Source organism: Cavia porcellus, unplaced genomic scaffold (assembly GCF_034190915.1).
Source record: "Cavia porcellus strain 051 isolate PalLab524CR breed Dunkin Hartley unplaced genomic scaffold, mCavPor4.1 scaffold_30, whole genome shotgun sequence".
Classification (NCBI taxonomy): Eukaryota; Metazoa; Chordata; class Mammalia; order Rodentia; family Caviidae; genus Cavia; species Cavia porcellus.
Genome location: NW_026947513.1, coordinates 26,345,758 through 26,358,020, shown reverse-complemented (window position 1 = coordinate 26,358,020; position 12,263 = coordinate 26,345,758). Strand labels below are relative to the sequence as shown.

The 12,263-nt window shown below is 35.7% G+C and overlaps 1 protein-coding gene across 2 annotated transcripts in view; it reads right to left on the bottom strand.

The window, feature by feature from the left end:
- The window catches only part of Gabrb1 (gamma-aminobutyric acid type A receptor subunit beta1), a 400,986-nt gene extending 400,134 nt beyond the window's left edge, over nucleotides 1-852 (bottom strand). The window contains exons 1-2 of one of the 2 annotated variants that reach the window (XM_063240639.1): nucleotides 350-852; nucleotides 84-175 (exon numbers count right to left, since the gene is read on the bottom strand). In XM_063240639.1, the coding sequence (XP_063096709.1) occupies nucleotides 84-175; nucleotides 350-429 (172 nt within the window). In that variant the 5' untranslated portion in view covers nucleotides 430-852. The remainder of the gene's footprint in view (nucleotides 1-83; nucleotides 176-349) is intronic. The other variant, XM_063240638.1, reaches the window with a different exon arrangement.
- Between the last annotated feature and the right edge of the window lie 11,411 nt (nucleotides 853-12,263).

Sequence of the window (12,263 nt, the reverse complement as noted above, 5' to 3'; positions counted from 1 at the left end):
GAAAATGACATTTTTTTTCATCTATCTTTGTCAGAAAAGGTGAGCTAGGGATGGGTAACAGGTTGAAAAAAAAGATGCATTACCTCCAAAGTCCGGCCTCAAGCGAATGTCATATCCCTTGAGCAATCTGTCCACTGTCTCTTTCACGTATGACATGTTGCTTGGTTCATTGGCGCTGAAGGGAAGAAGTAGGGACCGTATTCAAGATGAGCACAAACTGAGAGCAGACATAAAGAGATGCAGGCACACCTACCCCCAAATACCAAGATACATGATCCAGCAGACATGTAAAAAGAAAAACACCAAGAAAAAGAGAGAGAGAAAGAGAGATTCAACAACGGAAGCTCACCTGTGTGCACAACAGACCATGGCAATCATCACAGGGAAAGAGAGAAGCCTCAGACTCTCTCGATTTTGTACTGTCCACATTACTAACTCTGATTAAAGAATTGTCTTTTCTGCGAAGATTCAAGGAATGCAACTTAGTCAGCGGCTGGGCAGTAATTCCCGAATGGACTTGCGCATGCGCAGAGGGTGCTCACTACCAAGAGACACCTTGTGCCTTGCAAACAATATTCCTAGTGGAACAGGCAACAGATTTCAGTCCCTTTAAAGTTCCTGTTTGAGGTGCTCTGCGTTCTCTGTGTAGTCAGAGGCAACCTGCTGTCTTCCGGCGGGGGATCCTAAGTGTTTGCTAATATGGAGTTTTCCTTGTACACTGGGGGCTGCTAGGTTTCTTTCCTTTCTGTCCTCTGTCTGATTTTTCGCTCTGATCCGAGGCTGCCTGTGACTTGCATCTTTCGTTGACGGTCACAGAGGTCCTAGAACTGAGTTATCTGGAGCCGGTTCTTCTGGTAGCTGGAGAAAGAGGAGTTGGGAGGGGAGCGTCAAGCAAAGAATGGAAAGAAAAAGCCCTAGAAGACTTGGGAAAGGGGAGAGAGGAAATTCAGGAGCCAAAGAATCCGGCCCCCTTTGGGAGGCGAGTTAGGACACCTGGTTTAGGTAATGTTTCTCGGTGCAGGAGTGGGGAGGGTGACCAACTTCTCAACTCTCCCTCCTGCCCTCCTCCCTCTCCTCTTTAAATCGCTGCTAGAAAGGTTAGGGAGGGAGCTGCTCTGGGCAGGGAATCATTTTTCTGGGGCCATCTGCTGCAGGTCCTACTCTTCTCCTTTCTAGTAAGGAATGCCTCTTTCTTATATTGCCAGCATCTTAGATTGCATCAGTAAACCTGAACGGGCTGGGACTCTGGGACTCTGAAAACCCCGGAGGGTCCAACCTTAGCTGCAGGTTAGGGCTGGTGCTGCTTGAATCAAGCGAAAGTCATTGCAAGTCCACAAATGCTGCACACAAGTTAGGTGTTAGGATACCAAGGGTGGGCGTTTATTCGTTTGCTAAATAGGATTTATTAAATTTTTACTATGTCCTAGGTATTCTGAAACTTAACGCCCACTTAAAGAAGTCCCCTGACCTAGAGAAATTCACGCAGCAGTCAGAGTGATATATATGCAAATACAAGTAAGTTCTAGATAGTTTATATAGTAACAGAAAGGTTGTTAATTTTCCAGGAGAAGCAGAGATAGTTTCAGGTGAAGAAAAATATTGAAAGAGGAGAATTTTTTGACAGAGTAAGAAAAGAGAGTATTCCAGAAAGTGGAGGTGGTATATGGCAAACACTTGCCAGCTGAGGAAACATTGTCACACTTGGATTCCTGGATGCAGAAATGACAGGTCAGTTTATAAAAGCATGGGAAAAGGGCGAGATATAAGGTGGTTAGGATGTAAAGGGAGATTGAGGCCATAATATAACGAGAGTTACAAAATTTGCATGAAGGCGTCTACCATACCCTGAGGATCTCACCTATGTCAACCTTAGTTAAAATTTATGGAGGGATGAACCAGGGCAGATTTAGGTTTTAAATAAAATGTTATGGCAGAATAATTATAAGAACACTCAGCACTTATCAATTCCTATCTGGCAATTCCTGTGTAAAATTGATAGGCTATGTCACTTAAAACTTAACAAAAAATCCAAATATGTTGTAAATTATTATGACTGTGTTAGGATAATGAAACTAGTTGTTTAATATCCAACAACTAGTAGTGGTAGAATCTGGATTTCATCCTAGAACTAATGGATCTAATTACTTGTCTCTGTGCTGTGAAGCATGGAGCCTCAAAGGCAGGAGGAGAAAACAATACCCCTGGCAAAGGAACTAAAGTTAGAGAGGATTTACCATGAGAGAAGTGATAAAGAATCATAACCTTTTAGAAAAATACTAGAGTTATCAAACAGTTGGAAAGGGGATGTATAGAAGATAAAGAATTGTACAAATGTTTGCACATGTATTGACTTTGCTGTTATACAAAAACATGAATTTCATTTTCTGTTTGAGCAACCTTAAATGGTGAGGCCATTTCTTCGGGGATAACACTAAGGCTTAATTAGATTCTCTTGTTTCATTGAGAAATATCAACTCTCTTTTTAATTTAAATGGATCTGTTTTTAACAGTTGAAAGATTTATTTTGTTTCATGTCCTTTCTGAAACATAGAACATATGATGCACAACTGTAAAGTCACACCATAGCAAATACTGAGGTTCATTTGTTCCTTCATTTATCCCTCAAATATTTAATCATTTATAGAGTTGAAGACACTGTACTAAGAGCTGGTGATTTAATAGTGAACACAACAACATACATGGTCCCGTTTCAACTAGAATTAGTCATTTAATACATCCACAGAGGCTGCAAACTGCCAGCCTTGTGAGCCAAACTCAGTTCATAAGAGAAGCATTTATTTTGGTATTCACTATTTGTTCATTTAACTTATAAGACTATATATATATATATATATATATATATATATATATGTATATATATATATTCTATTAGCAGTGTATGCTAAAGATCTAAAATTTTGTTCTGGAATTGAGGAAGACAATCTGTGCTTTGTATACGTCAGTCTTGTTACTAGGTAGGTTCCAGCCAGATCAATTTCACTGAATTTTGTATTGAAACTGTATGTCTTCTGCTTATATGAAGGAATGCAATATGAAGTGATAAGACAGCCATTATTGTATTTATGACTTGTATGCCATTGATGACATATCACAACACCTTTGGAGGAAAAATTTCCCAGAACTTACTACTCTAAAAATTGTCTTATTTCCTGAATAGTGTGTATCTTAATGGAAGAGAAATCCTAAAATCCACCAATTTGCTTTGATTGCTGGAGATTTTAGAGTCATACATCCAAGTTGCCTTTAATCACTTTGCAAATGTTAGTGACCTGCATTTTGATATGTTAAATTTCTCCTTGGTGACTTAGAATTCTAAATTTAATTTCCTTTCTTCACACTTTACCAATTTAAAAACAGATACGTTGCACTGAATACATAATGTTTGCAAGTTGTCTTGGAACTAAGAAGGAAATAAATAAATTGAAAATTATTTATTTATTTATTTATTTTGGTACCAGGGATCGAACTCATGACCTTGCACTTGTCAAGCAGGCATGTATGTTCAGAGCTAAATCCTGGGCCTAAATTAACTTAAAAATAAATAAACAATTGACATTTTTTAAAAAAAACATCACATCTAGTTACATTTTGGCATTATTTTTTAATATTATGAAAAAGCCAACACTTTCCTTCCCCCTGTGAAGTTGCTTATTTCTCCTCCAAAACAGTCCTCCCAATTAACACATTTTCCCTTTCATGGTTCAACTCATTTTCCACTTTCTTGAGTGCAGGTGCCCCTGAAGACTGCCAATAATCCCTACTCTTATCTTCCTCTTATGGCTTTAAAAGGGAAAAGGGGAAGATCTTATATATTAACATTTCTCTAGGATGCAAGAGTCTTAAAGGAAAATTAAACAAGCCTTCATACATAATTTTAGTGTTCTATACACAGCAGTTACTAACAAGGAAACATAATAAGAAAAGTTATTCCATTACAATAACTTCAAAACTCGTTGGGCGATGAAATATAAAAAGTTATAAAATGCCTTTTTAAAAAACATATATAACATTATTGAAAGACACTGAATAAGACTTAAATAAATGAAAAATATGCCTTATATGTGGCAAGAAGAGTCAATCAATACTGTAAAGATACTGTATATTCAGTGCAAAAGATACAATCTGAATCAAAATTCTACATCTGAATGGAAATTGACATTTTTTTAACAAGGCATTTGTGCCATTCAGCTAAATCTCCGGCCCTTTTTTTTGCTTTATTTTTGTTTTTTGAGATGAGAACTGAGAATGTAGCTCAGAGTAGCTTTAAACTCACTGTGCAGCCCAGGCTGGTCTCAAACTCACAGTGATTCTCCTGCTTCAGTCATTTGCATGTGCTACCATGCCCAGCTGACAAAAAAATTCTAACACTTGAAATTTAAGAATGAAGGATCAAAAGAAGCCAAGAAAATTGGGATGAGAAAAAAAAGAAAGAAAAGGAATGTAATAGAAAAGTGCTTGCCTTTAGATATCAAGATTTTTCAATCAGAGAAACTATAACAATTTTGTATTTTATTTGGGTTTCACGTAATGATGGAGAAAAATAGTGCAAGCAAATAAAAGGCAAAAATATTCCTCTATTTTAGGAAAAGTGGGCAAAGATGAGCTTATAAGAAATCCTGCAAGGTAATTTGTGATCCAGAAGGGAAAAATACACATTTTTACCTCACTACATGTTCAAAATGTAAGATGGCTGTAAGTATATGTAAAATGCACAAAGCAAATCTTCAGAACTTTATGAAAACTGTATAGGCAGTAGTGGTGAACCTTAGCACACTATCCACAGTGAAAAAAGCACAGAGCCCTCTCTGCAGACGGGTAAGCTAAGTCACCCCAGCAACCAAATAGTGGATAGTCAGGTTTCATTACCCTTTTGGCACTTTTCCATAGACAACTGAGCTTTGGATTGCCCTCCAGGAGCTCAGTCTCTAAAAAGCTCCCTATTGCTGGTATAGGACAACTTCTAAACAATTTTGCTATAGGGAATGAGTTAAAGATAAATTGTTAAAGAAACAACTTATGAAGTTAACTGCATTAACATAAAATCTTTAAATGCAAAGAACCTGCTTAATATAATGAAAAATCAGGCTACACAAAGGATGAATATGTTTTCAGCAAAGATAACTACTAAAGGACTTGTATCAAGAATTTACACACCAAACAGAAAGGAGAGAAGAAAGGAAACTAAAATCTTCTTACAAGTAAATAAGACAAGCAGACCAAGGAGATACTCTAAAAAAAGGACCTAAACTTAATGGCACACCATTTCTAACTTATCATCTAGTGCAAATATTGGCTAAGAAATCTCATGTACATTCACTATGCAAAGGAATTTAAACATATTGTAAAGCACTTGGAACATATGAAATCCACGAGGTATATGCCCTTTGAGACATTTCTCTACTAATTTATATCTTTATGATACTTTTGTACACACTAAGAGTTTCATCTTCAATGAAATTATATGTCATGTAATTTTTAATAGTGTAAATTAGTAACATTTAAAATCTTTATCAATTGGGAATCTATCAATCAGAAATATATAATCACACAATAAAATATATGTCAAAATATAGAAATATTAGTATGCTTTTATTCAGATAAATCCCCTAGATAAGACTAAAGTAAAACAGACTAAATCAAAGCAAAAACATCTAAGAGTAGAATGATATGATGATCCTGGAAACATTATGTAAAGGTAAAAATGTACTTTAAGTGCCAAAACCAAACATATATGTAGTAAAAATAAGGAATAAGGATAAGAAGGAAATGAGAATTTAGGATTCAAGAGAATGAGTAATGTTTTATTGGATTTTCCACTTAGTTCTGGATATTAGAAAGAGCTGATAAAAATATAATAAAACTATAAGAAAATGACAAACTTTAAAGTTTTCTTTTAAATTTATATTTTAACATATTCATCCACATGAGTTCAATCCCTAGTACCGAAAAAATATTCATCCAAATTGATGACAAGTATACTTAGTAAGTAAATCTGCAAATAATTATGACAATTTTTCACAAATGAATTAGATGATCAATAAATATACTTAAACATTGAAACCTTGGTAGTAATCAAATGAATTTTGTTTTTAAATGAGGCATCCTTTTATTAGTTTGCAAGTGTAAAAATTTAACACCAAGTATGGGGCCATTGGCCAAAGGTATGCAGCAGAGATAAGGGCTCTTTTGGAGCCACAAGCCCAAAACCTTCCCGAATACATGATTACGTGTTAAAACACAGCCTACCAGGACACAAGTAGGATTCCATTAAGTCCAAGTAGGGTTGAAACACATTGCTTTAAGGAATGTGTGCTCAGGTCCTTGTCCTCCCGTATTTCATCAGTCACTTAGACTGGCCCCAAGCTCAGTTCTGTAACAGAACTCCTTGCCTTCCCCTGTTCCCTACTTGAATTTCTGCATAGATGCCCTTCTTTGTCCTTTATCCTGGTTTCCTGGCCCTATCAATGAAAAGCGATAGAAGCTTCAGATTGGGGCTGTTTTTCCTAGGACTCTTTTATGTTGAGGGGTCTCAGGTAGAAAGGAGTCCCTCGGGCCCCTCTTGGAGGTGAAAGTGTACATCATCTCTGAATAATCTCTTAATCTGTGCTGCAACACAGACTGGTCGTGAACTACAACAACCAAGCTTGGAGGCTATGGGAAACTACAATTTCACACACTTTGGGGAAATTATAATTTGTTGGAATCTATTTAATACTACTAATAGCCATATAAGATGCTATTGTCTGGTTGTGTTGATGGAATTTGCATTATGTTCAGTTGACTGCGAATATATTGTATTCTTATCACAATCACTTAGTAACGTATGAATTTCGGTAAGGAACTATACAATTGTTAACTTTTTTTTAAGGGAAAAAGAGAAAAAAACAAAACAAAACATAACTACAAAAAACCAGTAAGAAATCACTAGTTAATAGATTACACTTTATCATCTTAGAGATCCTGTGACTCAAGTCACAGGATCAGAACATACAAAGTGGACATTCAAACAGTGAGACTGCAAACAGTTGTGTTCAATGATCCAACCAAAAACATTAATATGGTCAGCTATTTAACATCCCTAAACACACTTGCAGTTGTATCCTTTAGAGCATTTTTTTTCCCTCTCTTATTTACAACAAAGTTTACACATTTTGGGGTTTATTATTACATAGTTCTTATTACTTTTTTTTTGGAAGAGAATAAAGTGAAATATGGCAAAACAAAGCTGTCAGTCAAAACCAAGGATAGACATAGCACATGATGTAAAAACAGAGTATAAGGTTATCAACAATCGTTACCATAATGCCTCTTGCTCCCTTAAAAAGAATTATCTATCTCATTAGGTATTATAAAGTTGAACAAAACAGTAGAGAACAAGACCAATAAAACCTAAACCTTGTAAACATTACAGGACTTCAAAAGAAGGCAATATTCAAACCAGAATGGACATCATAGTGAATCTTGTTGCCTATGCCCTCAAACTTGATACTATCATACAGAACGGAACAGAGTCTAATCAGTCAAAACAAGATAGTGGGAGTATTACAGGACTTCAAATCAAGGTAATAGGAAATCAAAAAGTTACTATAATATATCCTGCTAATTTTTCAAATTTTTCCCCTTAGTTAAAAAAATCATAAAAAATAACTAAATAATTTTTTAATGAATAAGGGAGGGATTGAGATAAAAGAGGACATAACAACATAACAATGCAGGTCAAAGCATGACAGTTTCAGCAACCTAGTGCTTCACCACCAAATAACCCGGTTTAATAGTAGTTACCATAGTGTCTTTTTCCTTGAAATATTTGAATTTAACTCCATATACTATAGCATCAAACATATCAAGTCAGTGTAAAACAATTCAAGTGGATGAAAGCATTATAGGGTATTTAGAAACAGCTAACGGAAAACGAACAATGATTTCTGTATTATCTCTTTGCCTATAAAAAATTTTTGTTTATACTATCACATATAAGAAAATCCAGCAAGATACAACATGATAAAACTGATGGAGACAGAAGAGCCATAGTTTGGTGGGGCATCAAAACAAGATGATAGTAAATCAGCACTAGCTATTATAATGACTTGTTTTCTTCAAAATAGCTGTTCATTTCATCACAGGCCATAATATCAAGCAGCCCACAATAAAGCCATTCCAATTAGTAAGTGAAAACTTTATAAGGCTTCAAGGCCACATAATGGGGAATCATGATTACCACATACTTTTATATATTTGAATCATTTCTTATATTAGGGAAACCATTCGGAATTCACACATGTGAGATTGATTTATTTCACTTATGAGTATGGTCTCAAGCTGTGCCCATTTATTGATAAATATCTCAATGTGATCCTTCTTTATACCTGAGTAATACTCCATTGCACAGAAATACCACAACTTTTTTATCCATTCCTCACATGATGGACACTTGAGTTGTTTCCAAGATCTGGGGATTACAAATTGAGCTGCTATAAACATAGGTGCACATATATCACTGTGGTATGATGCTTTCAGTTCTTCTGGGAATATGCCTAGAAGTGGAATAGCTGGAACAAATGGGACTTTCAATCCCAGCTTTTTGAGAAATCTCCAGACTGACTTCCACAAAGGTTGTACCAGTCTACACTCCTACCAACAGTGAAGGAAAGTTCCTTTTTCCCCACAGCCTCTCCAGCATTTGTTGTTGTTGGTTTTCTTGATCCTGGCCATTCTTTCAAGAGTGAGATGAAATCTCAGTGTGGTTTTAATTTGCATTTCCCTAATGACCAATGATGATGAACATTGTTTCATGTATTTATTTGCCATTTGTATTTCTTCACCTGAGAAGTGCGTATTCATCTCAGATGCCCATTTTTGGATTGGATCTTTGAATTTTGGGGGTCTGAGTTTTTTTAATTCTTTATATGTTTTAGACAAAAGTCCCTTGTCTGAGGGGGAGTTCACTAAGCTCTTTTCCCAGTTTGTTGGTTTTCTTTTCACTATGCTGGAGATTTTTTTTTGACTTACAGAAACTTTTTAATAAGAGGTGGTCCCAGGTATTGATTCTAGAAAGTATTTCCCATGTGGTTTGAGTCCTGTTCATGAATTCCCTACCTACCCCTATGTCTTCAAGGTTTCTACCTAATTTGTCTTCCCATAGATTTAGTGTTTCTGTTTTAATATTCAGATCTGTGATCCATTTAGATTTTAATTTAGTACATGGTGATAGACATGGGTCTAGTTTTAGTTTTCGGCAAATGGAGAGCCAATTTTGCCAGCACCACTTATTAAAAGAGACTGTCGTTCTTCCAGTGAACCTGCTTGGCTCCTTTATCAAAAATAAGATGGGGGGCTGGGGATTTAGCTCAGCGGCATAAGCACCTGCCTTGCAAGCAGGCAGTCGTGAGTTCGATCCCTGGTACCGATAAAAACGAAAAAGACAAAAAAAAAAAATAAGATGGTTGAGTGTGTTTGTAGTTGTAGTTGTATCTTCTAATCTATTCCATTGATCTTTGGCTCTGTTTTGATTCCAGTACCATGTTGATTTTGCTACTGTTGCTTTGTAGTATAACTTCAAGTCAGGGATTGTGATGCCTCCTGCCTTGCCTTTGCTGCTTAGAATTGCCTTTGCTATTCTAGGTCTCTTCTTGTTCCAGATGAATTTTAGGAGTGATTTCTCTAGATCTATAAGGTATGTTGGTGGTATTTTTTATTGAGATTGCATTGAATCTGTATAACAGTTTTGGGAGAATGGCCATTGCCACAATGTTTGTTCTTCCCATCCATGAGCAAGGGATGTTTTTCCATTTTCTGAGATCATCTTCAATTTCTATTTTCAGGGTATTGTAATTTTCCCTGGTATAGGTCTTTCACTTCTTTTGTAAGAGTAATTCCTAATTATTTCATTTTTTTGCTTGCTAGTGTGAAGAGTGTGGCTTCTCTTATTTCCCTCTCTGTGATTTTGTTGTTAGTGTATAGGAATGTTATTTATTTCTGAGTATTGATTTTGCATCCAGCTATATTACTGAATTTATTTAAGAGCCTTTCAATAGAGTTTAGGGGGTCCTCTATGTAGAGTATCATGTCATCTGCAAACAATGATAATTTAACTTCCTCTTTTCCTATCTTTACCCCTTTTATTTCTCTCTCTTGTCTAATTGCTCTTGCTAGTGCTTCCAGTACTATATTAAATAGGAGTGGTGATTAAGGACATCCTTGTCTTGTGCCTGATTTTAAAGTAATAGCTTTCAATTTTCCATTTAGTATGATACTGGCTGTTGGTTTGTCATAAATGGCCTTTATTATATTGAGGTAAAGACCATCTATTCCAATTTTCTGTAAAGTTCTTATCATGAATGATAGTTGGACCTTATCAAAGGCTTTTTCTGCATCTATAGAAATGATCATGTGATTCTTACTTTTGCCTTTATTGATATGGTGGATTACATTTATTGATTTATGTATGTTGAACCATTCCTGCATGCCTGGGATGAATCCCACTTGGTCATGGTGTATAACCTTCTTGATGATTTGCTGCATCCTATTTGCCAATATTTTGTTGAGGATTTTTGCATCCGTGTTCATTAAGGAGATTGGTCTGTAGTTCTCTTTTTCAGTTGGGTCTTTCTCAGGTTTTGGTTCTAAAGTAATATTTGCTTCCAGAAATGACTTAGGAAGGATTACTTCGCTTTCAATTTTATTGAATAGTTTGAGGAGTGTCGGCATTAGGTCTTCTTTGTATTTCTTGTAGAATTCTGCAGTGAATCCATCTGGGCCTGGGCTCTTCTTTGTAGGTAAAGACTTAATTACATTTTCAATTTCATTAATAGAGATCGGGTTATTCAGAAGTTTTACATCCTCTTGATCTAGCTTTGGTACTTCATATGTTTCTAGAAATCTGTCTATTTCTTCTGTGTTATCAAACCTTTGAGAGTAGAGGTTTTCGAAATAGGTGTTGATGATCTTCTGTATTTCTGTAGAGTCTGTAGTGATTTCACCTTTTTCATTTCTCATTGCATGAATTTGAACTTTTTCTTCCCTTTTTTAAAGTAAGGTTGGCTAGGGGCTTACCGATTTTATTTATTCTTTCAAAGAAGCAACTTTTTTGATTAGTTGATTCTTTGGATTATTTTCTTAGTCTCTATTGCATTGATTTCTGCTCCGGTTTTTATAATTTCCTCTCTTGTTTTGGCTTTGGGCTTCACTTGCCCTTCTTTTTCTAGCTGTTTTGAGGTGTAACATCAGGTTATTTATTTGTATTCGTTCTGTTTTCCTGATGTGGGAACTCAGTGCAATAAATTTTCCTCTGAGGATGGCTTTCATTGCATCCCACAGATTCCGGTAAGTTGTATCTGTATTTTCATTTTCTTTAGGTATTGTTTAATTTCTTCTTTAATTTCCTCTGTGACCCACTGATTACTCAAGAGTGTGTTATTCAGTTTCCATGTGTTTGTGGGATTTTTGCAGTATCTTTATCATTAATTTCTAATTTCAAAGCGCTATGATCCGATAACATGCAAGGGATAATTTCAACTCTTTTGCATTTGTTTCAATAGGTTATGTGAGCTAATATATGGTCTATTTTAGAGAATGACCCATGTACTGCTGAGAAGAATGTGTATTCTGATGTTGTTGGGTGGAACATTCTGTATATTTCTATCAAGTCCATTTGTTTACTGGTGTGATTCAGTTCTGTTATTTCTTTGCTCATTTTCTGTCTGGCTGATCTGTCCCTTGGTGTCAATAACGTGTTAAGATCTCCTGTTACAATTGTGTTACTGATAATTTGATTTTTCATTTCTGTTAATAGTTGTATTATATAACTGGGTGCTCTGGAGTTTGGCGCATATATATTTAAGATAAAGTTATCTCTTCCTCTTGGAGTTTTCCCCTAATGAGTATGTAGTGACCTTCTTTGTCCATTCTGATCATTGTTGGTTTAAAGTTCATGTTGTCTGCAAACAGAATGGCTACTCCTGCTTTTTTTTGGATTCCTGTTGCGTGAAGTATTGTTTTCCATCCTTTGACTTTCAGTCTGTGAGTATCCTTCTGGGTTAGATGGGCTTCCTGTAAATAGCATATGGTTGGATTTTGTTTCTTGATCCATTCTGCTAGTCTGTTTCTTTTGATTGGTGCATTGAGACCATTTACATTAATGGTTATAACTGTTATGTGCTGGTTTATTGTTGACATGTTATCTTTCTGCTCTTGCATCTTTATCTTTCTGTTCTGTTTAATTATTTGCTTTGCTTAGTGGTTTT